General features: G+C 42.3%; 1 protein-coding gene across 7 annotated transcripts in view; it reads right to left on the reverse strand.

Moving 5' to 3' along the window:
• LOC135517169 (protein AF-10-like) overlaps positions 1–25,673 on the reverse strand; it is an 89,836-nt gene that overhangs the window by 58,993 nt on the left and 5,170 nt on the right. For 3 of the 7 annotated variants that reach the window (XM_064941230.1, XM_064941229.1, XM_064941234.1), the window contains exons 1-3: positions 15,682–16,042; positions 8,345–8,424; positions 4,202–4,256 (exon numbers count right to left, since the gene is read on the reverse strand). In XM_064941230.1, coding sequence (XP_064797302.1) covers positions 4,202–4,256; positions 8,345–8,424; positions 15,682–15,844 — 298 coding nt within the window. In that variant the 5' untranslated portion in view covers positions 15,845–16,042. Of the gene's footprint in view, positions 1–4,201; positions 4,257–8,344; positions 8,425–15,681; positions 16,043–24,672; positions 25,033–25,673 lie in introns of those variants that run through there. The other 4 variants (XM_064941231.1, XM_064941235.1, XM_064941232.1 and 1 more) reach the window with 4 other exon arrangements.

The raw sequence follows: 25,673 nt of genomic DNA on the forward strand, positions 1-25,673 counted from the left end.
AAAAGTGCAAATCAGTCCCAGAACAGCAGCAAAGGACCTTGTGAAGATGCTGGAGGAAACCGGTACAAAAGTATCTATATCCACAGTAAAACAAGTCCTATATCGAAATAACCTGAAAGGCCAATCGGCAAGGAAGAACCTACTGCTCCAAAACTGCCATAAAAAAAGCCAGACTATGGTTTGCAACTGCACATGGGGACAAAGATCGTAGTTTTTGGAGAAATGTCCTCTGGGCTGATGAAACAAAAATAGAACTGTTTGGCTATAATGACCATCGTTATGTTTGGAGGAAAAAGGGGAGGCTTGCAAGGCAAAGAACACCATCTCAACCGTGAAGCACGGTGGTGGCAGCATCATGTTGTGGGGGTGCCTTGCCTCAGGAGGGACTGGTGCACTTCACAAAATAGATGGCTTCGTGAGGTAGGAAAATTATGTGGATATATTGAAGCAACATCTCAAGACATCAGTCAGGAAGTTAAAGCTTGATCGCAAATGGGTCTTCCAAATGGACAATGACCCCACGCATACTTCCAAAGTTGTGGTGAAATGGCGTAAGGACAAAAAAGTCAAGGTATTGAAGTGGGCATCACAAAGCCCTGACCTCAATCCTATAGAAAATGTGGGGCAGAACTGAAAAAGCGTGTGCGAGCAAGGAGGCCTACAAACCTGAATCAGTTACACCTGCTCTGTCAGGAGGAATGGGCCAAAACTCACCCAACTTATTGTGGGAAGCTTGTGGAAGGCTACCCGAAACATTTAACCCAAATTAAACCATTTAAAGGCAATGCTACCAAATACTAATTGAGTGTATGTAAACTTCTGACCCACTAGTGATTCCAGAAATAAAAGCTGAAATAATTCTCTCTACTATTTCACATTCTTAAAATAAAGTGGTGATCTTAACTGACCTAAGACAGGGAATTTTTACTGGGATTAAATGTCAGGAATTGTGAAAAACTGAGTTAATGTATTTGGCTAAGGTGTATGCAAACTTCCGACTTCAACTGAAGCTACAGTGCCTTGCGAAAGTATTCGGCCCCCTTGAACTTTGCGACCTTTTGACACATTTCAGGCTTCAAACATAAAGATATAAAACTGTATTTTTTTGTGAAGAATCAACAACAAGTGGGACACAATCATGAAGTGGAACGACATTTATTGGATATTTCAAACTTTTTTAACAAATCAAAAACTGAAAAATTGGGCGTGCAAAATTATTCAGCCCCCTTAAGTTAATACTTTGTAGCGCCACCTTTTGCTGTGATTACAGCTGTAAGTCGCTTGGGGTATGTCTATCAGTTTTGCACATCGAGAGACTGAAATTTTTTCCCATTCCTCCTTGCAAAACAGCTCGAGCTCAGTGAGGTTGGATGGAGAGCATTTGCTTTATGTTTTGGATCATTGTCTTGTTGGAAGACAAATCTCCGTCCCAGTCTCAGGTCTTTTGCAGACTCCATCAGGTTTTCTTCCAGAATGGTCCTGTATTTGGCTCCATCCATCTTCCCATCAATTTTAACCATCTTCCCTGTCCCTGCTGAAGAAAAGCAGGCCCAAACCATGATGCTGCCACCACCATGTTTTCACAGTGGGGATGGTGTGTTCAGCGTGATGAGCTGTGTTGCTTTTACGCCAAGCATAACGTTTTGCATTGTTGCCAAAAAGTTCAATTTTGGGTTCATCTGACCAGAGCACCTTCTTCCACATGTTTGGTGTGTCTCCCAGGTGGCTTGTGGCAAACTTTAAACGACACTTTTTATGGATATCTTTAAGAAATGGCTTTCTTCTTGCCACTCTTCCATAAAGGCCAGATTTGTGCAATATACGACTAATTGTTGTCCTATGGACAGAGTCTCCCACCTCAGCTGTAGTTCTCTGCAGTTCATCCAGAGTGATCATGGGCCTCTTGGCTGCATCTCTGATCAGTCTTCTCCTTGTATGAGCTGAAAGTTTAGAGGGACGGCCAGGTCTTGGTAGATTTGCAGTGGTCTGATACTCCTTCCATTTCAATATTAATCGCTTGCACAGTGCTCCTTGGGATGTTTAAAGCTTGGGAAATCTTTTTGTATCCAAATCCGGCTTTAAACTTCTTCACAACAGTATCTCAGACCTGCCTGGTGTGTTCCTTGTTCTTCATGATGCTCTCTGCGCTTTTAACGGACCTCTGAGACTATCACAGTGCAGGTGCATTTATACGGAGACTTGATTACACACAGGTGGATTGTATTTATCATCATTAGTCATTTAGGTCAACATGGGATCATTCAGAGATCCTCACTGAACTTCTGGAGAGAGTTTGCTGCACTGAAAGTAAAGGGGCTGAATAATTTTGCACGCCCAATTTTTCAGTTTTTGATTTGTTAAAAAAGTTTGAAATATCCAATAAATGTCGTTCCACTTCATGATTGTGTCCCACTTGTTGTTGATTCTGCACAAAAAAATACAGTTTTATATCTTTATGTTTGAAGCCTGAAATGTGGCAAAAGGTCGCAAAGTTCAAGGGGGCCGAATACTTTCGCAAGGCACTGTATATAAAATATTTTAGGTAGATATGTACAAGAAGACAGGGTAAAGTAGCTAAGCATCAGGATAGATTAGAGAAACAAAGAAGAGAGTAGCAGAAGCATTTGCGTGTTAAAGTGTAGGTTTGTGTCTTGTGTCGTATGCTTGTTGTTGGCAGGCGTATGTGTGTGTGCGTATGTAGTGTAGTGTATGTGAATGTGTGTGGGTGTCAGTGTACTGTGTTTATCTAGTCTTGTGAGTGTGCATTGAGTCAGTGCAAGATAGGGTCAGCGCAGATAGTCTGTGTAACCATTAAATTCCTTATTTAGCAGTCTTGGGGCTGGACGTGATCTCGGAGAGAGCCAATGCTCCGGTACCATTTGCCGGACGGTAGCAGTGAACAGACTATGGTTTGGGTGGCTGAAGTCTTTGCCAATTCTTCTGTCCTTCCTCTGACACGCCTTATATAGAGGTCCTGGATGGCAGGGAGCTCAGCCCTAGTGATGTACTGGGCTGTCCGCACCACCCTCTGTTGCGCTTTGCGGTCCAGGGTGGTGCATTTGCCATACCAAGCGGTGGTACATCAGGTCAAGATGCTCTCAATGGTGCAGCTGTAGAACATCTGGAGGATTGAAGAGACCATGCCAAATCTTTTCAGCTTCCTGAGGGGGAAGAGGCACTGTCGTGTCCTCTTCACGAGAATGCGGGTGTGTGTGGACCATGTTAAGTCCTTAGTGATGTGGACACCAAGGAACTTGAAGCTCTGGACCCACTCCACTACTGCCCCAACGATGTGGATGCTGTAGTCCACTATCAGCTCCGTGGTCTTACTGACATTGAAGGATGTTGTCTCAGCCTCCACGGAGGAGGTCAGTCTCATCGCCGTCTGTGATTAGGCCTACCACCGTCGTGTCGTCAGCAAACTTGATGGTGGTGTTGGAGTCGTGCTTGGCCACGCAGTTGTGGATGAACAGTGAGTACAGGAGGAGACGAAGCACTCACCCTTGAGGTTCTCCCGTGTTGAGGGTGAGAGTGGTGGAGGTGTTGTTGCCTACTCTCACCACATGGGTAATTAGGTTCCCCTGGGAAACACTGACAAACACATTGGCTTCTACCCTGTCACAACTATACTGGCTTTTTCATTTCATTGTCATGCCAAACACCAACAATAGAATTAGAATAGCCTACTCATTCCATTTCTATGATTCTAACAGATCACAAAATATATACTAATATAATGCTATTTGGCTGTACCTACACCAAAACTCCAGTATGTGTTCTTTATAGGTTGTTGTCCATTTTCTTTTTAAATAAGGAGCCAATTTGTTTTCCATGACTGAATATTTATTTCCATGACTGATCAAAACTAATTTTCTCATGGCTCTCTCTTGTCCCTCTGCAGCAGACATATGGCGAGCAATATGTTTGGACCAATGAATCGCAATAAAATCACAGTATCAAATCGCAACACATAGAATTGCAATACATATAAATCGGCACCTTAATTAAGCAGGCCAAACACATCCCATTAATGAGAAAAACATCAGCATGGGCTAACCACAGAACCTTGTGGGATGCCAACAGCCCTGTGTGTGTGTGCCAATACTTGATGGGAGTACTCTCGTGAATGACAAGGACAGGTTTTTGCTCCAGCCAAAATCAGTTACACACAACACACCAATCGTAGATAGATGACTCTTACCTCCGTTATCTGTCCTCTTGAGTGCACCATCTTTGTGGGGGCACAGCTCACACCTCTGCAGAGAAAGGAGACAGGAGGGAGACATGGACCTTTAGCAAAACTCTTTACCATACAATTACACACAAAAAGATATACAGTGCCTTCCGAAAGTATTCATACCCCTTGACAAATGCCACATTTGGTTGTGTTATAGGCTGAATTCTAATTGGAATAAATAAAACAAATTCTCACCCATCTACACACAATACCCCATAATGACAAAGCGAAAACATGTTTTTAGAAAATAAATTGAAGTCAGTACATGTTATCAGCACCTTTGGTAGCAATTATAGATGTTAGTCTTTCAGGGTAAGTCTCGAAGACCTTTCCACAACTGGATTGTACACCATTTGCCCATTATTATTTTCAAAATTCTTCAAGCTCTGTCAAATTGTTTGTTGATCATTGCTAGACAACTATTTTCTGGTCTTGCCATAGATTTAAGTACACGTTTCATGAGCTAAAATAAGAGATTGCAGAATTTTACCATATGCACAAAAAGCTTCTCAAATGTGGTTTACATCCCTGTTAGTGAGGATTTCTCCTTTACCAACATAATCCATCCACCTAACAGGTGTGGCATACCAACAAGCTGATGAAACGTCATGATCAAATTACATAGGTGCACCTTGCGCTAGGGACAATAAAAAGGCCACTCTATAATGTGCAGTTTTGTCACACAACACAATGCCACAGATGTTTAAAGTTTTGAGGAAGAGTGCAATTGACATGCTGACTGCAGGAATGTCCACCAGAGCTGTTGCCAGAGAATTTAAATGTTAATTTCTTTACCTTAAGCAGCCTCCAACGTCGTTTTACAGAATTTTGCAGTACGTCCAACCGGCCTCACAACTGCAGACCCTGTGTAACCACGCCAGCCCAGGACCTCCACATCCAGCATCGTGAGACCAGCCACCCAGACAGCTGACAAAACTGTGGGTTTGCACAACCAAAGAATTCCTGTACAACCTGTCAGAAACCGTCTCAGGGAATCTCATCTGGGTGCTCGCTGTCCTGACCGGGGTCTTGACTGGACTGCAGTTCGTAGTCTTAACTGACTTCAGTGGGCAAATGCTCACCTTCAATGGCCACTGGCATGCTGGAGAAGTGTGCACTTCACGGATGTATCCCGGTTTCAACTGTACTGGGCAGATAGCGTGTATGGCGTCGTGTTGGAGAGCGATTTGCTGATGAGTGCCCCATGGTGGCTGTGGGGTTATGGTACGGGCAGGCATAAGCTACGGATAACGAATACAACTGCATTTCATTGATGTCAATTTGAATGCAGAGACAAACCGTGACAAGATCCTGAGGGCCATTGTGATCCTGAGGGCCTCGTGTTTTAGCATGATAATGCAAGCCCCATGACGCAAGAATCTGTACACAATTCCTGTAAACTGAAAATGTCCATGACCTGCCTACTCACCAGACATGTCCCCAATTGAGCATGTTTGGGATGCTCTGGATCGATGCGTAAAACAGTGTGTTCCAGTTTCTGCCAATATCCAGCAACTTTGCACAGCCATTGATGAGGAGTGGGACATTCCACAGGCCACAATCAACAGCCTGATCAACTCTTATGTGAAGGAGATGTGCCGCGCTGCATGAGGCAAATGCTGGTCAGTATCTGTGACCAACAGATGCATATCTGTATTCCCAGTGATGTGAAATCCATAGATTAGGGCCTAATGAATTTATTTCAGTTGACTGACTTCCTTATATGAACTGTAACTCAGTAAAATCTTTGAAATTGTTGCATGTTGCGTTTATATTTTTGTTCAGTGTAGATTTAAGTCAAAACTGTAACTCGGCCACTCGGGAATTTTTAGATTTGTTTTACCAATGACCTGCCACTAGCATTAAAACAAAGCATGTGTGTTCATGTATGCTGAGGATTCAAACATATACACATCAGCAACCACAGCTAATGGAATCACTGAAACCCTTAAAGAGTTGCAGTCTGTTTTGGAATGGGTGGCCAGTAACAAACTGCTCCTGAACATCTCTAAAACTAAGAGCTTTGTATTTGTTACAAATCATTCCCTAAGTTCTAGACCTCAGCTGAATCTGGTAACGAATGGTGTGGCTTTCGCACAAGTTGAGGAGACTAAATTACTTAGTGTTACTTTAGACTGTAAACTGTCAGGGTCAAAATATATATTCAATGGTTGTAAAGACACACAGACACACACCCCACCAGGGGTGTTTTCACAGTGCCCAGGTCCAAAATAAATTCAAGTAAACATACATCATTATACAGAGACATGAGTGCATGGAACTCCCATCTTATATAGTGCAAGTAAACATGGTTTCAAACATGTTATTTTTTATTAAACCTTTATTTAACTAGGCAAGTCAGTTAAGAACAAATTCTTATTGACAATGACGGCCTACCCCGACCAAACCCTAATGACGCCGGGTCAATTATGTGTCGCCCTTTGGGACTCCCAATCATGGCCGGTTGTGATACAGCCTGAAATCGAACCAGGGTCTGTAGTGACGCCTCTAGCACTGAGATGCAGTGCTTTTGACTGCTGCGCCACTCGGGAACCCAAACACGTTACGGCACAACACCTCTCCCCCATGTGACCTACACGTTGTGAGTATTTATCGTCAGGTATGTGTAACTGATCGATGCAGATATGCGTTCGATCACACACACACACACACACACACACACACACACACACACACACGCTCACACACACAAACAAAAAACATGTAGTATGTAAAGTGTAAAGTATGGAACCTGTAATGTGTTTTTCGTTGTGTGTCGGACGCCAGTCAGACTACCTGTCGCCATTGGCGTCGGCTACTGTGGTTCTTAATAAATCTAATTAGTGCATGGATGCAAACAGTATTTGAGTATATGTATTCTGTACAGACTTCTTTTTACTCTGTCAATTAGGTTTGTACTGTGGAGTAACTACAATGTTGTTGATCCATCCTCAGTTCTCATATCACAGCCATTAATGCAATTAAAGTCCCCATTGGCCTCCCTGTGGGGTACAGAGATGAGGCAGTCATTCAAAAATCATGCTAAACACTTATTGCACACAGAGTGAGTCCATGCAACTTATTATGGGACTTGTTAATTAAGGGCTTTTTAATACTTATTGACTCAAGACATTTCACCTTTTTATTTTTGTATTAATTTATACAAATTTAAAAAATATATATAATTCCACTTTGACATATGGGGTATTGTGTGTGTCGGCCAGTGACAACAACATCTCAATTTAATCTATTTTAAATTCAGACTAACAACAAAATCTGAAAAAGGTCAAGGGGTGTGAATACCTTCTGAAGGCTCTACATACTAGAAACACACACAAGCATGTACCCTACTCCCTTTCTCTCATACACACTCTGACACACCCAGTATTTTCAGTAACCACTGATCCAACACTATCAAATAGGTGTAAGTGGGCTTCGATGCCATAGCTCCCACATCCAGCTCCGTCATACTGTGTGGTTACTACTATGAGGAAGGGAGAGCCTAGTTCACCCCAACCTCTCCTAACACACAAACCCACTATCTGCTGCCCAAGACGGTTTCCCTTTCCCATGTGTGATAGAGCGAGTGTGTTGTGTGTGTATCCCTCCAGTCCTGCCCATTTCACACCAGCTACTCCCACAGGATGTCTACCATCCCTCAGAAGAAAAAATAAGAAAATCCTCTTCCCGACTATTTTTGTCCACACAATATCACAAGCGAGTATGACCGCACTGTTCAACTGTTTCTACAGCCAGGCTGAGGAAAGTACAGGCAGGGATGCTGTTGTTTTCCCTATGAGAAATATACTGTGGGCTTCTTAAGCATGTCTGATGCTGCCATGACTGACTGGCTCTGTCAGATCTTGCCACAATGTAACATTTTACACTGTAATATCCAATTAACTACTTGTTTTGGATCCTTTAATATAAGCACTACACGGTACTGTTTGCTACCAGGTAGTTGCCAATTGTGTTGAATTCTTTGAAGTAAGTAGCAGATAGTAATAACACAATTTCCTATAAAGTACTGGCTAAATATTAGCGGAAACTGTAGTATAAAACACATCGCTGAGAATACGGTGTTGATACTCTATTGGTCAGACTCACCACTCTGGCTGCTCTCTCCTGAGATTCACACTTCCTGCAGAACCAGGGTCCAGTGGGCACCTGCACGATGCCATAGCATGCTGCAGAGAGGACAACACTGGGTTAATACCACACACCACGATGCCATAGCAGCACGCTGCAGAGAGGACAGCACTGGGTTAATACCACACACCACGATGCCATAGCAGCACGCTGCATAGAGGACAACACTGGGTTAATACCACACACCACGATGCCATAGCAGCACGCTGCAGAGAGGACAGCACTGGGTTAATACCACATACCACGATGCCATAGCAGCACGCTGCAGAGAGGACAACACTGGGTTAATACCACATACCACGATGCCATAGCAGCACGCTGCAGAGAGGACAACACTGGGTTAATACCACACACCACGATGCCATAGCAGCACGCTGCAGAGAGGACAACACTGGGTTAATACCACACACCACGATGCCATAGCAGCACGCTGCAGAGAGGACAGCACAGGGTTAATACCACACACCACGATGCCATAGCAGCACGCTGCAGAGAGGACAACACTGGGTTAATACCACACACCACGATGCCATAGCAGCACGCTGCAGAGAGGACAACACTGGGTTAATACCACACACCACGATGCCATAGCAGCACGCTGCAGAGAGGACAACACTGGGTTAATACCACAGACCACGATGCCATAGCAGCACGCTGCAGAGAGGACAACACTGGGTTAATACCACACACCACGATGCCATAGCAGCACGCTGCAGAGAGGACAACACTGGGTTAATACCACACACCACGATGCCATAGCAGCACGCTGCAGAGAGGACAACACTGGGTTAATACCACACACCACGATGCCATAGCAGCACGCTGCAGAGAGGACAACACTGGGTTAATACCACACACCACGATGGCATAGCAGCACGCTGCAGAGAGGACAACACTGGGTTAATACCTCGATGCCATAGCAGCACGCTGCAGAGAGGACAACACTGGGTTATTAAAGGCAGGGATGCAAACTGGTGAGGGTCCAAACAACATGTGCACGGAAACACACAAAACAACAGTATAAACTGCAGGAAAAAGTGCCTATTTTCAGAGTGCGGTTGTCACATAACCAACATTCTGCTAACGGCATGACACCAGGCCAAGTATCACCAGACCGAGCGGTATCACCGCGATACCGAGTATCACCGCGGTACAGAGTAACACCGCGATACAGAGTATCACCCCGGTACAGAGTAACACCGCGATACAGAGTAACACCGCGGTACAGAGTAACACCGCGGTACAGAGTAACACCGCGGTACAGAGTAACACCGCGGTACAGAGTAACACCGCGGTACAGAGTATCACCGCGGTACAGAGTAACACCGCGATACAGAGTAACACCGCGATACAGAGTAACACCGCGATACAGAGTAACACCGCGATACAGAGTAACACCGCGATACAGAGTAACACCGCGATACAGAGTAACACCACGATACAGAGTAACACCCCGATACCACGGGGTTTAGTGTAATTTTCTATACAGTGCCCTCAGAAAGTATTCAAACCCCTTGAATTATTCCACCTTGCTGTGTTACAGCCTGAATTAAAAATGGATTCAATTGATGTTATTTCTCACCCATCTACACACAATACCCCATAATTAAAAAGTTAAAACATACTATTAGAACATTTTGCTAATTTATTGAAAATGAAATACATAAATATCTGATTTACATAAGTAATCACACCCCTGAGTCAATACATGTTTAAATCACCTTTGGCAACAATTAACTTTGCACATCTGGCCAACCTGGATTGTATACTATTTGTACATTATTCCTCCCGAAATGTCCTTAAGCTCTGTCAAGTTGATTGTTGATCATTGCTAGACAGCCATTTTCAAGTCTTGCCATAGATATTCAAGTCAATTTAAGTCAAAACTGTAACTAGGCCACTCTGAACATTCAATGTCGTCTTGGTAAGCAACTCCAGAGTATTTTATCTGGCCTTATGTTTTAGGTTATTGTCCTGCTGAAAGGTAGATGTCTCTCTCAGTGTCTGTTGGAAAGCAGACTAAAACAGGATTTCCTCTAGGATTTTGCCTGTGCTGAGCTCTAGATTCTGTTTTTTTTTATCCTAAAAAAACTCCCCAGTCCTTGCCAATGACAAGCATACCCATAACATGATGCAGCCACCACCATGCTTGAAAATATGGAGAGTGGTACTCAGTGATGCGTTGTGATGGATTTGCCCCAAACATAACGCTTGTATTCAGGATATTGAAGTTATTTCTTTGACCATTTTTTTGCAGTTTTACTTTACTGCCTTTTTGTAAACAGGATCCATGTTTTGGAATAAAACAAATATCTGTATAGGCTTCCTTTTTCTCAATCTGTCATTTAGGTTAGTATTGTGGAGTAACTACAATGTTGTTGATCCATCCTCATGTTCTCTCATATTACAGCCATTAAACTATGCAACTGTTTTAAAGTCACCATAGGCTTTATGGTGAAACCTGAAACGTGAGCTGTTTCCTTCCTCTCCGGCAACTGAGTTAGGCATATTTCCTAACTCATCTTTGTGGTGACTGGGCTTATTGATACATCAACCAAAGTGTAATTAATAACTTCACCATGCTCAAAGGGACATTCAATGTCTGAGATTTTTTAAATATATATCTATATAGATATAAAAATATATATTTTCTACTTTTTTTTCTTTCATTTTTTACCCATCTACCAATAGGTGCCCTTCTTTGCAAGGCATTGGAAAACCTCCCTGGCCTTTGGTTGAATCTGTGTTTGAAATTCACTGCTCGACCGAGGGAACTTACAGATCATTGTGTTCGCATTTTACATTTTAGTCGTTAAGCACAGGCTCTTATGCAGAGCGACTTACATTTTCATACTGGTTCAACATGGGAATCGAACACACAACCCTGGTCACACGGGGTATTTGTGGGGTACAGAGATGAGGTAATCGTTAAGAAAAATTACGTTAGGGCCTCCCGAGTGGCGCAGCAGTCTAAGGCACTGCATCGCAGTGCTTTGTCGCAGCCGGACGCGACCGAGAGACCCATGGAGGCGCACAATTGGCCCAGCGTTATCCGGGTTAGGGGAGGGTTTCGCCGGCCAGGTTGTCCTTGTCCTGTCGCACTCTAGCGACTCCTGTAGCGGGCCAGGCGCAATGCACACTGACACGGTCATCAAGTACACAGTGTTTCCTCTGACACATTAGTGCGGCTGGCTTCTGGGTTCAGCGAGAAGTGTAAAGAAGCAGCGTAGCCTGGCGGGGTTGTGTCTGAGGACACATGGCTCTCCACCGTCGCCTCTCCCGTCCGTACGGGAGTTGCAGAGATGGGACAATATGCATAATGATCTGCATGTTCATTGTGGCAGTAAGGGCCTATATGAAACCATCTTTAACCTACTCTTCAGATAGCCTACAGACTCTCCCTTCCTCACACTCTTGCTCACTAACTTATTCCCTCTCCCACACACACCACTCACACAGCGCTCCCAGAAGTTAGGCACCAAACAAAAATGTAAGGATCGCCAGAAAAGGGCATTCATTTTTTATTCAGGTTTAGCTTAGAATTACATTGATTAGGCATATGCATCCAAACTTTGGAGCATCTCTTCAAATTGGCTATCTATCCCATTTCAGTTCTCCCATTGCATAGCCAAGGTACCATATTGTTAGCTAGCTAGCCAGCCAGGTAACATGACTAAACAAGGTTAGTTTGTTACAGAACCAAAAACTCACAGCCCAAGACATGGTTTATACAACTAAATAAAAATCTATATTCGCACTTCTCTTTTATAACTCAATGGGTGATGGTTATTTTACATATCTTCATGGTTTATCTGGATTACCTATTTCAAGATCAATACAGGGAATAGTGCAAATGGTGCCAGATCTGGCTGACACCTCCAGAGGTGGACATTGATGAATTGTGTCCTGGTAGGCCGTGCTACAACGGTAAAACACTTGACATAACATGGAGGTTTTTAATAAAAGACATGTTATAGGCAGGAAACATACACATATATTTTTTAATGGCATGGTACTAGATGACCGTGTCAGACAAAAAAAGCTCTTTGCTTTCTGTTTCTAAACATTTTGCCACAGACTGCCAATGTACCAGCCCGGTGCCCTACTGAACATAACCCAGGTGTAGCCTATACACCAGGCTCATGGGAGTATTTCCCCTATATGCACTAAATCATGGTCACTACTGAGTGTGCGAGTCTGAACATGCTGCACTCCAGATACCTCTGCTGTCCTCTCAGATTATCTCACATCTGATGTAATCCACGTTAATGAACAGAGATAATCCACTGACTATAAAAAGGGTATTGTTATGCTGACTATTGTTGAGGACAGAGGGGTCAGTGATTGTTACAACGGCGTCAGTGTGTTGATTAGCTATTGATTCTTTCACACGTAAACCATATAGGCTGTGTTTAATAACATGTACAAATAGGTGTGTTTAGTTTATGTGTGTTTTGGGGCGGCAGGGTAGCCTAGTGGTTAGAGCGTTGGACTAGTAACCGAAAGGTTGAAAAATCGAATCCCCGAGCTGACAAGGTAAAAATCTGTCGTACTGCATTTGAACAAGGCTTATAAACCACTGTTCCTAGACCGTCATTGAAAATAAGAACTTGTTTTTAAATGATTTGCCTAGTTAAATAAAGGAAACATTTTAAAAAGTGATTTTGTCTGTAGTGTCTTTTTCGTTATGTGTTGGACCCCAGGAAGACTGACTAGCTGTTGCTTGCTAATGGGGCTCCCAATCAGATCTAAATACATGTATGAAGACATACACTGCTCAAAAAAATAAAGGGAACACTAAAATAACACATCCTAGATCTGAATGAATGAAATATTTTCTTTACATAGTTGAATGTGCTGACAACAAAATCACACAAAAATTATCAATGGAAATCAAATGTATCAACCCATGGAGGTCTGGATTTGGAGTCACACTCAATTAAAATGGAAAACCACACTACAGGCTGATCCAACTTTGATGTAATGTCCTTAAAACAAGTCAAAATGAGGGTCAGTAGTGTGTGTGGCCTCCACATGCCCGTATGACCTCCCTACTCATCAGGAGCATGCCCAGGCGTTGGTGGCGGATGGTCTCCTGAGGGATTTCCTCCCAGACCTGGACTAAAGCATCTGCCAAATCCTGGACAGTCTGTGGTGCAACCTGGCGTTGGTGGATGGAGCGAGACATGATGTCCGAGATGTGCTCAATTCGATTCAGGTCTGGGGAGCGGGCGGGCCAGTCCATAGCATCAATGCCTTCCTCTTGTAGGAACTGCTGACACACTCCAGCCACATGAAGTCTAGCTTTGTCTTGCATTAGGAGGAACCCAGGGCCAACCGCACCAGCATATGGTCTCACAAGGGGTCTGAGGATCTCATCTCGGTACCTAATGGCAGTCAGGCTACCTCTGGCAAGCACACGGAGGGCTGTGCGGCCCCCCCACACCATGACTGACCCACCGCCAAACCGGTCATGCTGGAGGATGTTGCAGGCAGCAGAACATTCTCCACGGCGTCTCCAGACTGTCACGTGCTCAGTGAGAACCTGCTTTCATCTGTGAAGAGCACAGGGCGCCAGTGGCGAATTTGCCAATCTTGGTGTTCTCTGGCAAATGCCAAACGTCCTGCACGGTGTTGGGCTGTAAGCACAACCCCCAACTGTGGACGTAGGGCCTTCATACCACCCTCATGGAGTCTGTTTCTGACCGTTTGAGCAGACACATGCACATTTGTGGCATGATGGAGGTCATTTTGCAGGGCTCTGGCAGTGCTCCTCCTTGCACAAAGGCAGAGGTAGCAGTCCTGCTGCTGGGTTGTTGCCCTCCTACGGCCTCCTCCACGTCTCCTGATGTACTGGCCTGTCTCCTGGTAGCGCCTCCATGCTCTGGACACTACGCTGACCGACACAGCAAACCTTCTTGCCACAGCTCGCATTGATGTGCCATCCTGGATGAACTGCACTACCTGAGCCACTTGTGTGGGTTGTAGACTCCGTCTCATGCTACCACTAGAGTGAAAGCACCGCCAGCATTCAAAAGTGACCAAAACATCAGCCAGGAAGCATAGGAACTGAGAAGTGGTCTGTTGTTATCACCTGCAGAACCACTCCTTTATTGGGGGTGTCTTGCTAATTGCCTAAAATTTCCATCTGTTGTCTATTCTATTTGCACAACAGCATGCGAAATTCATTGTCAATCAGTGTTGCTTCCTAAGTGGACTGTTTGATTTCACAGAAGTGTGATTGACTTGGAGTTACATTGTGTTGTTTAAGTGTTCCCTTTATTTTTTTGAGCAGTGTATATTCAATCACATGACAACGATCAACAATACAAATACAATTACTAGACAGTTTTTCTGTCTCACAAAGCCAAAATCACAAATATTGACTGTGTCGACTGGATACCTAGTTCTGATTGTGACTTTGTCAACAGAATCTGAGTGACATTGACATTGTTGTTTGGGTCAGTGTGTTGCAGACAAACTTGGTACACAGGTTAATTCTGTCAAACTCAGTAGCTAGCTAACAATATTTTGACAACATACTATAGCTAGCTAACTACTTCACCGCTTGGTTTACAGAATGTATCTAGCAATACACTGGGAAAATATTGTGATTTGCTTGCAGGATATCATAACGGATAAAAACGTTAGCTAGTATGGTATGACAAATTAAGTAACACGTTAACGTTAGCTAGCTAGTTTGAGCTATGCAATGCCATTTCAACGAATTGTATAGCCAGGCTACACAGCCAATGTTGACAACTTCAAAAATCCTTCCGGGCAGATTGTAACGGGCTAACGTTCATGTGATGGCCCATTAGCCTTATAGGGTAGGTAACGTTACGGTTTGGCGTAGCAGAATTTTTGACCAACCTGAACTATCTTCGTTCTCGATTTGACCAAACATGTATCAAACAGTACATATCCGTAACGGTTAATGGAGCATCACATTAGTAGGTTACAAGCTGCGAGCTATAAAAAAATACTATCCATCTCGCTAGTTAACTAGTTACCTTAGCCTTCCTATCTAGTAGGTATGAAGTTGGCTAACGTGCTAGGCAGGTCAGGACAAACGCGCAAACAGTCGATTGGATATAACTAGCTAACGTTACAGTAACTAGCTATAACATTGCCTATTAGCTATTGTCGTCAGCAAAATGAGTTAGCTTAGCTAGCTAACGTTACTAGCTAGCTTCCTGGCAGACCATCAACCGCGCTACCTAGCCTGAGCTAGTTATCGGATGTTCGTCAAGCAAATTCCATGTTTAATGTTTTGAATTTTATCCGGTGTTTACCTTGATGGACTGCAACATTGCAGCCGTGACCGTCACAGTATACTAGAGGGTTTTCTGCCCAGCCTCTCTCGTCTGAGCACACGCAGCAACCTCCAATCATCTCCTTCATATTATTCGCCAAGAAGTCGTTGTCCGCTGCCAGGCACAGCTCGCCGGAGACCATTTACGGAGAAAGTGGACATACGAAGACAACAAAGATGCGCCAAAACCTTTGCAGAATATCCTCATCTACCCAGTGTGACAGCGCTTTAGGTCCCACTTTGTCGAAAGATCATGTTTTAGTCGTGTTTACATTCCGTTTTGACACCGTATTTTTTCCACTTAGAGAAGGCTACACACATCGCGAGCAAGATGAAGCGGAAGTGCGTCAGCACGCACGGCGCCTGACAAGTCAGAACGGATGGATATGATTTGCTCAGAGAGTGTTGCCAATTTGCACGACGCCATTTTGGTTCCACATGGCCTTTTAAAACGAAAGTGTTGTGAAGGAAACTGCTTGGAAACTTTGTGACAGTGCAATGCGTGGTTGTTACAAATAACGATTGACTATTGGCAACATTGTATACATCAACATGAGGTATTTACAAATATGAATTAAGTTATTATAGCAAAAAACAAGAATTAATATTACTCCATTGTTTATGCAGGCTGTCATCTGAGACGTTGTAAATAGCCTTTAGATGTAGCCAAGGTCTATTTAAAGTCATATTTAGAAAACCTAGACATAATTTTGCTCTCAAAGAATATAATGTAATTTATTGCGCATTAGGACATTGTAACTATGGAAATAAATGCTATTTGCATATGAAAATGTCATGGTTCTATAGTAGCCTATGCATGTCTGACAGTGTGCCTTTACATTAGGCCTAAATAAAACATAGACTTGTCTGTTTGTGCCACTGTCATTGGCCGCCCTGTGTGTGTGTGTGTGTGTGTGTCTGTGTGTGTGTGTGTGTGTGTGTGTGTGTGTGTGTGTGTGTGTGTGTGTGTGTGTGTGCAAAATGGAACAAGGAATAGGCCACGTGAGAGAGAAATGTGTGTGGAATTACTTTGGCTTTCAAACGAGTATTACTCTCAAACATTGCTGCTTGAATTTTCAGTTATAGAAAAACTTGGAAGGATATATAAGCCTAGCTACATACACCATGAATGGAGCTGAAATAATCTATACTGAATTGTGTATGTTTATTTTACTTATTTATTTACTTAGTTTTTATTTCTCTTTCCTAACGCCTATGCATTTGACACGTGTGTTGTCTTTAATTCGTGAAACACTCAACAGTTAGATTATGAGCTAAAATAAATCCGAAATAACCTATTAACTGTTATTTTTAAAGAACACATCTGGCCCTATCAAAATAAGATTTGTTTTTGCAATTTTTACTCATAATAATGAACTCAATAAATTGCTTCCACTTTACACAATAAATGGAAACGTGAAATGCAAAAGCACGCATCTAAATAAAACTGCATTTCACTTTTGTTTTAAAACCTTGTAATGACATAATCTTGGTTGAATCATTCAGAGAAGCTGCACTCTGCAACATGCATGGGTTTAGTCTGCAAGCGCATCTGCCAGCCGCTTGCGTCACTGTCTGCGAGCCCTCAGAAGTCTCCCGTTCCCTCCCAGTTTGGTTTCCAGAGAAACGTAATGACTTGCCAATAATGCGCGAGAGCACACGAGCGTCCTCCGTGTAATATGGAGAGCGAGATGTCCCCGGGAGGGGCTCCCTATTGTTGGCTTTAATTTCAAATTGCTCAAATGCTCCAGTCACAAGGCACCGCAAAAAACAAGGATAAAAAGGGGAAGAGGGGGAAAGAAAAAAGGAAAAACAGGGAATTGTGTGTGGCAGGGGAAAACCTATTAGAGTTGGCGAGAACAAAGGGAGGCGAGGGGGGGCAGCTGTCGGAGGGTTGGAGGCTACTGAAACACTGAAATAGCAAATTATTTTTACAACTTGCACTTGATTAAAGTCTAAGTCTGCCCGTACATGTGCTCTCTTCGTGCTCAAAGAGAAGTGGGCCGGCCCATGCATTGGCGAGATAAAATTACCTCTGCGCTGCTTCCTATTAAAATGTAGTGCCTCTATAACGGATTTACTAATGGAAACTACGGAGGTAATTTGTAGGCTTCCTTTTAGAGTGACGTGCACTGCTGAAAGGGGTCAGTATCAAATATATAGGAAGGAAACTCATATAGGCATATAACAAACATAGGTCTAATATATCACATAGGCATGGTAATAACTAATGTTGCACAACTAGTAGGCTAACCTTAGGCCAATGTAGCATGCACACATGAAATTAATAATTTCTTAGGCCTATAGCCTATAGGCTAATCCACTGCACAACATTGCAGTTACTTTTGGTCATGCGCCGATACAACTCAATGACTTTGGTAGCCTACTCAATTGAATTGTGAATATCCTCAATATTTAAAATTCCTAACTTGGAAATATTTTGGAAATTATTTTTCTATGTATTTTAGAAAATAGCCAACTGAACTGTAATATCTTGTTGCATCAACATCATATGAACTCACTCACAACTTGTAAAATGTATTTGGGTGTTCCACAGCTTATATGACGTGTTGTTTGTTGTGGACGTGGTTGGCGTTTGGGACGCGGAGTTGAGCTCGTGAGCAGAGCTGATGACTGATTCATGAGACTTGCCGCTTTGCAATCGGCACAATAGGTAGCCTCTCATGTTTCGCCCTGACCTGCCCAATTGTATCTCCACTGATGTAGTAGGCCTACACTTTAACGGTTAAATGGAGTGAGAGAGATATGTTAACATATGTTTCCCATGCCAATAAAGCCATTGAATTTAATTTAATTGAGAGAGAGAGAAAGAGAGAGAGAAAGAGAGGGAGAGAGAGAGAGAGAGAGAGAGAGAGAGAGAGAGAGTATGTGTGTGTGTGTGTACTGTTAATTGTTGTATATTTCACTTTTGTTTATTATCTACTTCACTTGCTTTGGCAATGTTAACATGTGTTTCCCATGCAAATAAATCCCTTAAATTGAATTGAAATTGAGAGAGACAGAGACATTTCTGCGTCTGAAAAACTGTCCATCCCGTCAGTATTTTCTGTCAATCAGTGCCACTCGGATCCAAAGTCAGATAAACGTTTGAAAAATATTGTTGTTGATATCTTGGATTTAATATCATATGTTATATATTTCTCGTTCGAGTTGTGCACGTTTAGAATATTATGTATGATGAAGGCTATAGTATTTGTCAGGGTTAGGTCTTTCATGTTTAGAACGTCGACAACATAGCAGAAACAGTTGTCCTGACTCCAAGCTGCTGCCCCTGCCCCTGACAACGTGAAATGTAACCCTTTTCACTGGAGAAAAACTAAAAAACGAATTTACCCCATTCACTCCAAAACAATGCTGCTAAAAAAATAAAGGTTCTTCTATCCGTTTACACTTGGCCTGTATGTTTTTAACCGAATTAAGTCAACCACATAATTATAGCTTTCCTGACTTTGTCTTTACACACCCCTTTTGTATCGTTTGTTACATTTCATTAACTGTTCCTTTTGGGCTTATGCTCAATGACTGGGGTAAATAGTTAGAAGCCTAAATATTTTTTTCTGCTTAAAAATTTACAATATCAGTTGTCAGTGACAAAATAAAAAACACTTCTAATAAACATTTTAATGTTCTTTGAAAGAAATTGGGAAATCAGAAAATAATAAATAAGCATTTTGATAGGCTTTCAACGTGTATTTTAATTGGACTGCGTTTGGTAGGCTGATTTCAACGTGTATTTTAATTGGACAGCGTTAGGTAGGCTGCTTTCAACGTGTATTGTAATTGGACAGCGTTAGGTAGGCTGCTTTTACAACGTGTACTGTAATTGGACAGCGTTTGGTAGACTGCTGTCAATGTGTATTGCAATTGGACAGCGTTTGGTAGACTGCTTTCAATGTGTATTGTAATTGAACCGCGTTTGATAGGCTGCTTTCAAGGTGTATTTTAATTGGACAGCGTTTGGAAACCAGCACTGGGTGTTTATATGGCTGTGCATACTGCTCCACAAAAGGCATTTGGAAAACACAATTTACTACCAATGAATTGTTGTATTAAATATGTCCTCCTGTCCTCACACTTTGTCTTCTACTTCAGACAAATTGTAGCCAACGGTATCTGGCAGTATTCTGTTCAGTCGAGAGACTGGTTATTAGCACGGGCAAAGACCATAGGCTACATTAAACCCACATGACATGACTGCATGTCTATCCTGTTGCTTACGACACTCTTGGTGATGGGGGTTGGTTTGCATGCGGCCTGGAGGCCTATGGGCTGTGGGGATTAAGTGGGAAACCCGAAGGCTCCACAGAGTAAAGACCTATAGACAAGCTTCTAACGAGGCTCATGGCTGTAGTCAGGCACACCGTGGAATACGAAGGAACAGGTTTGCAAAACAATTGTGTAATTTAAGTTATCATCGAACTCTAAATAAGAAAATACGCTACGTTGCATCTATATTTATAAAATATTATATAAAAATTACCAACCCCAAAAAGTGAATAGATTTTTTAGATTTGTGTTTAATATTGAGCAAATAATTGGTCTATTTCATGTCTAGGCTATGTCACATTTCGTACAACTATTTCCCATGCGGGCAAAATTGTACAACTTTCACACTGTTGATGTGGGAAAAATTCTCTCTAGTTGAGAACTAGAACAAAACTGTGGATGGGCAAACGGATCTACACATGGGGAGACACCCTGATCCAGATAACGTGGAAGGTCAACCAGGTTGAGACGTGAGAAACAACTCCACCAAATCCAAGGTGTAATGCATCTCTCTCTCTCTCTCTCTCTCTCTCTCTCTCTCTCTCTCTCTCTCTCTCTCTCTCTCTCTCTCTCTCTCTCTCTCTCTCTCTCTCTCTCTCATTCCATTTAAGGTCTTTATTGGCATGAGAAACATATGTTAACATTGCCAAAGCAAGTGAAATAGATAATAAACAACAGTGAAATAAACAATAAAAAAATGTACAGTAAACATAACAGTCCACAAGTTCCAAAGGAATAAAGACATTTTCAAATGTCATATTATTTCTAAATACCGTGTTGTAATGATGTGCAAATAGTACAAATGGTGTTTGTTCTTCACTGGTTGCCCTTTTCTTGTGGCAACAGGTCACAAATCTTGCTGCCATCTCTCTCTCCATTTAACCGTTAACGTGTATTAAATTCAACGGGCTTTATGGGCATGCGAAACATATATTTACATTGCCAAAGCAAGTGATATAGATAATAAACAAACGTGAAATAAACAATAACAAATTAACTCACAATATGACACTTGAGACATTTCAAGTGTCATATTGTGGCTATAGTGTTGTAACGCTAAGGAAGCACCTGAGAGAGACGAGGGCTTTTCTTTCTCTTCCGGGGGACCGTGGGACAGCGGGGGAGGACCATCATCATTAGGAAACCTCCTTGAATGAGTTTGGGCGCATTTGCGTTAGGCTCTTCCACACTCCACAAGTTTCTCTTAATAACAACTATTCAATTGATGTATTAACAGATAGAGCCATCCCATCTCCACATTTAGCCCATTTGGATATACTTTTTCTATGTCACGTTTTAGGGTATATGCCTACTTTCGTCAAGATTCGACGTTTACATTTCGTGTAGCCTGCATTGCTATAGTCAGATTTAGGCAACGTTCCTCTTCCCAGATTTTCTTGTTTCAAGCCTATGTGTTTCCCATATCATAGTTGACGTGGGTAGAGTAAACCTAAACACTACCCGGCTGGTCCTGCCACTCCTCTGCGACCTCGGTGTGCTCTATCCCCGTCAGAGTGGAAGAGGAACGTCCCTATATAACCTCAGGCCTGGAGGATTATTTCATACATTTACATGTCCGTCATTTAGCAGACGCTCTTATCCAGAGGGACTTACAGGAGCAATTATGGTTAAGTGCCTTGCCCAAGGGTGATGTATCGCATAATTGACTCAGGGATTCGAACCAGCAACCTTTCAGTTACTCTCCCAACGCTTAACCACTAGGCTACCTGCCGTCATACACCATCCATACACACAGCACATTTCCTCATGGTAAGACCTATTGGCATCCTTTGGAATTATTTCTTGCTTTTATTGACAGACACAACATTGTAGCTAAGCTACATATAGGCTAGCCTATATCCCTGTTCATAAATGACATATAGACAGTGTACATTGTGTGTGCTCTGATTTTATATGTTTAAGATTTTAAAGACATTTTGATGCAACAATTATTTTGTTAAAAATCGTACAAATGTTAGATCAAATAGTCACATTTTACTTCTACATTTTAAGTAAAAGAATTCTGCTGCAATTAAAACTAGATTCCCACTATAGTCCTATATCTATCTCTCCATTGTCAATGAAATACAGAAGCCAGCTATATGATAATGTCTATATTTGATTGTAATTTATATACAATTATTGCATAGGACCAGGCCTATATTAAATTACATTTTGTATCAAATATACTATTTAATCACTAGGTCACGACCCACTTCATAATTGTAAATAGTGTAATACAGACCATTATTAATTCCTTTCTTATTACATAAATGACATGTTATATTTAATTGACAGTTTTTATTGTTATTATTGATTAATGTACTGCATTGTTGAGGGAGCTAGCCCAGAAGCATTTCTCTGCACTTTTGTATACCTAATGTAAACTCTGTATGTGACGAATAACATTTGATTTGTAATAAATTACTTATTTTAAGTAGCCTAGAATAGCATGATGGGCTGTTAAGCTGTTAGATGTGATATAAATGATGGGCTTGAACGTAATGAGTGAGTTGCGGTGGTGTTGGCGTGTTGTAACAGGCTACATGTTGAGCTTTCCTAAAACATGAGAACGTAAAAAAAAACAAGAAATGCACACGAAATGACAACGTGTTTAGGCCTAGCAGCCTTTACACGAAAACTCATTTTTTGTGTGAAATGAAACTCCTTCCAAAACTTGTGCCATTCACGAAATGTCAAGGGAATGGGTCATGCTTAGCTCTGACAATAATTCACATTCCACACATCTACAGGAGCAGAGTAGATGCCTCAGACACTACTGTGGCAACAGCCTGCATACCTGTTGAACATGCATGATCTCTCCTCTTTTCTACGCTCCTCTCCTCTCCTTACTGGTGACTTTCTGGTTGCCTGTAAAGGACAATTTCCGCTTGCTCTGCTTGTGTAACGCCAAGGCACAGGAAAACACGAGCAGACACAACATGGTGGGCTGCACGGTGGGGTGAGGGGTGAACACAGCCCACCCCCACCCCCCAGCTCACACTTCAGGCTCGGGTTGCATGTAAAATCGCATTCTTAGGGGGATCGGACCCAAGGAATTCATTTGTTTTGGCACGGCTAGTGAATTTGAACCGTAAAAAGCATACTCTCCGCAAGTGGTTCGAGCAAGTGTCTCCATTAAACTCAATGCAAAACAAATGACATGGAGCAGGGTGTGGGAAAGGGACATGTTTAGTAAAACACCATGAGTCGGGTGTTAGAGAAGCATGTTGGTTTAAAGGGTTTAAGGTTGTTGGATTTCAGAGTTTGGGTTCTAGTGTGAAGCGCCTCCCCACCACACTTACAACCACAGGTTATGCTTCTTATTTTTAACCACCGAAACATGAACTATAGAGTTATTATTCCATTATTTAATTATGGTTGAAGGATTTCCGTTTTGCGGTGTGGTTTTCACACATGGGAAACACACACACAAACATAGGCCATAATAGAATACCCTGCCCTCACACCAACAATCAAGTTGAATAAGCTATGAACTACGTGTTTACTCAACATAGAAATTCATAACCAATAAGGCAAATCAACTGAAGCAACATAACAGTAGTGTTGACTGAAATTGTCAACTTCAGATAACTTATATTTATTTTCTGGGGGTGGGACACATTACAATAATACCCAGCAGTTAGTTATTACATTTACATTTTGGTCATTTAGCAGAGCAACTTCAGTTAGTGCATTCAATGGAGGTATATAAACAACCACATGTAAGAAATAACAAGTAAAACGTTTATTTAACCATTGCTGAGAATGCTTTGTAGCTAAAGTATTCTGTTGGTTGGTTGACATTGCTGAGTGCACTGCCAGTTTTGGAACTGGCGAAAAAGCTTGCACATGAGCAGGAGACAGATGGGAACATAAGGTTCTCTACTGAAATCTCTATTATATAATTTCAAAGACTTCGTCAGTTGTGAAATGTGTCCTTTTCTAAGTAGTTGGTTTGACTGTATATGAAGTTGACAGGACATACAATTTTAAGGCAGCCAGGTTATAAATATTGTTAAGTTAAAGTTAAAACAACTAAAAGTTGTGTTTTTCTGACTATCAAATACTTGTCCTCTCCACTTAGTAATTTGTCAAAACAACTTAAGTAGCTTTGTCAGGACAAAAAAAAAACTAAAAGTGACTAAAAGAATCAAGTTCACTCAACAAGTTATTAAATCCACGTTTGTCATTTCCACTTACTTAGTTTGACGTTAACATGACGTATTAATGCAGCCTGGTAACAAACCTTTGTAAATTGAGTCAACAAATATATTTTTTACAGTGCATAATTTGATATAGAAAACTGCATTTATGTGCATAATGGAACGTCGATGTGTGTTGTGTTATCCCTTCGAGTACACACAAAAGCCTATTCTACTGGCCCATATATATTTGTCAATGTATCACTCTGCATGTATCTCATAAAGACTACCCGAGTGCAACCACATACTGTAGTCTATAAAGGCCCAGAAAAGTGTAAACGAGAGGGAAACATTACTCTTGTTCTTTGTTCTGCATTGTTTTCCTGGAAGAGCGCGGACGTGTGTGTGTGTGTGTGTGTGTGTGTGTGTGTGTGTGTGTGTGTGTGTGTGTGTGTGTGTGTGTGTGTGTGTGTGTGTGTGTGTGTGTGCGTGCGTGCGTGCGTACGTGCGTGAATGACTGAGTGTGTGTGTCCTCTTACCTTCCACTCGCTGTAATCCGCCAATCTCCTCCATCAAACCTCGCGCCCAGCCATGTCCTCGCCAAAAGCACGCGTGCACATTACAACAAACATATCTATCCGCACGAGTGATGAATGTGCGCCCCGGGAAAGGCACGAGGCTCGTCTACCGGTCGGGCCGCGCTATTCCCCCGGTATTATAGAGCCTCCATGCAGCACGCTGCTGTAGCCTCCGCTCTGGAACCCTTCTTGGTGAGTCATCTGCACTCGTCCGTCCGGCAGGGCTAAGCTCAGGGGAAAGAGAAGAGAGGGACCAAGGGGGCTGCTCTCACAATGGGCCGGAGAAACGCAGGCAACACCAGCCGCAACTTCTGAATAGCCTGTAGCAGCTGATGGGAATATCGCTGTTAAATACCGAAGTGGAACACAAAATGAAGGAGCAGCCCAAAAGTTTAGCTTATATGCAAACAAAGTGTAATGGTACAAATGCGTGTTACGTTTAAAATAAATAATCAAAACGTTGGTTATTCACTCCCAAATACCTAGAGCAAGAAAATACCCAGCTGCAATGGGGAGGCTCAGAGCACCGGGGAATAGCACCATAAACAAACAGGCCTACGCAATCCATTCTTTTAGGCTTCAAAATATTGTATTTGTTGTATTTTGATTACTTCTTTTAGGCCAGTAAATCTAAAAAAAAATATGCGCTGTAGGCTACCACATCTTCTGAAATGAGGCAAATGAAGTTCACAGTAATTTACCTTGTTAAACACATAAGCCTAATTATAGGATAATGCATCAAGTGTATATAGCCTACATGAGAAACATTATATTTACACATTTTAGTCAGCTGGTTGCATGGGTTAGGTAAAGGGTTCAAAAGTAGCCAAATAAATACAATTACAGTCGACTTTGTCAATGTTTTAATTGCCCTATCGGTTGATCCGATGCGCACGTGATATTCACCCAATTTACATGTACGTGTGTGTGTGTATTTTGCGTCATCGCACCGTTTAAATATC

This window comes from Oncorhynchus masou, chromosome 28 (genome assembly GCF_036934945.1).
Source record: "Oncorhynchus masou masou isolate Uvic2021 chromosome 28, UVic_Omas_1.1, whole genome shotgun sequence".
NCBI lineage: Eukaryota > Metazoa > Chordata > Actinopteri > Salmoniformes > Salmonidae > Oncorhynchus > Oncorhynchus masou.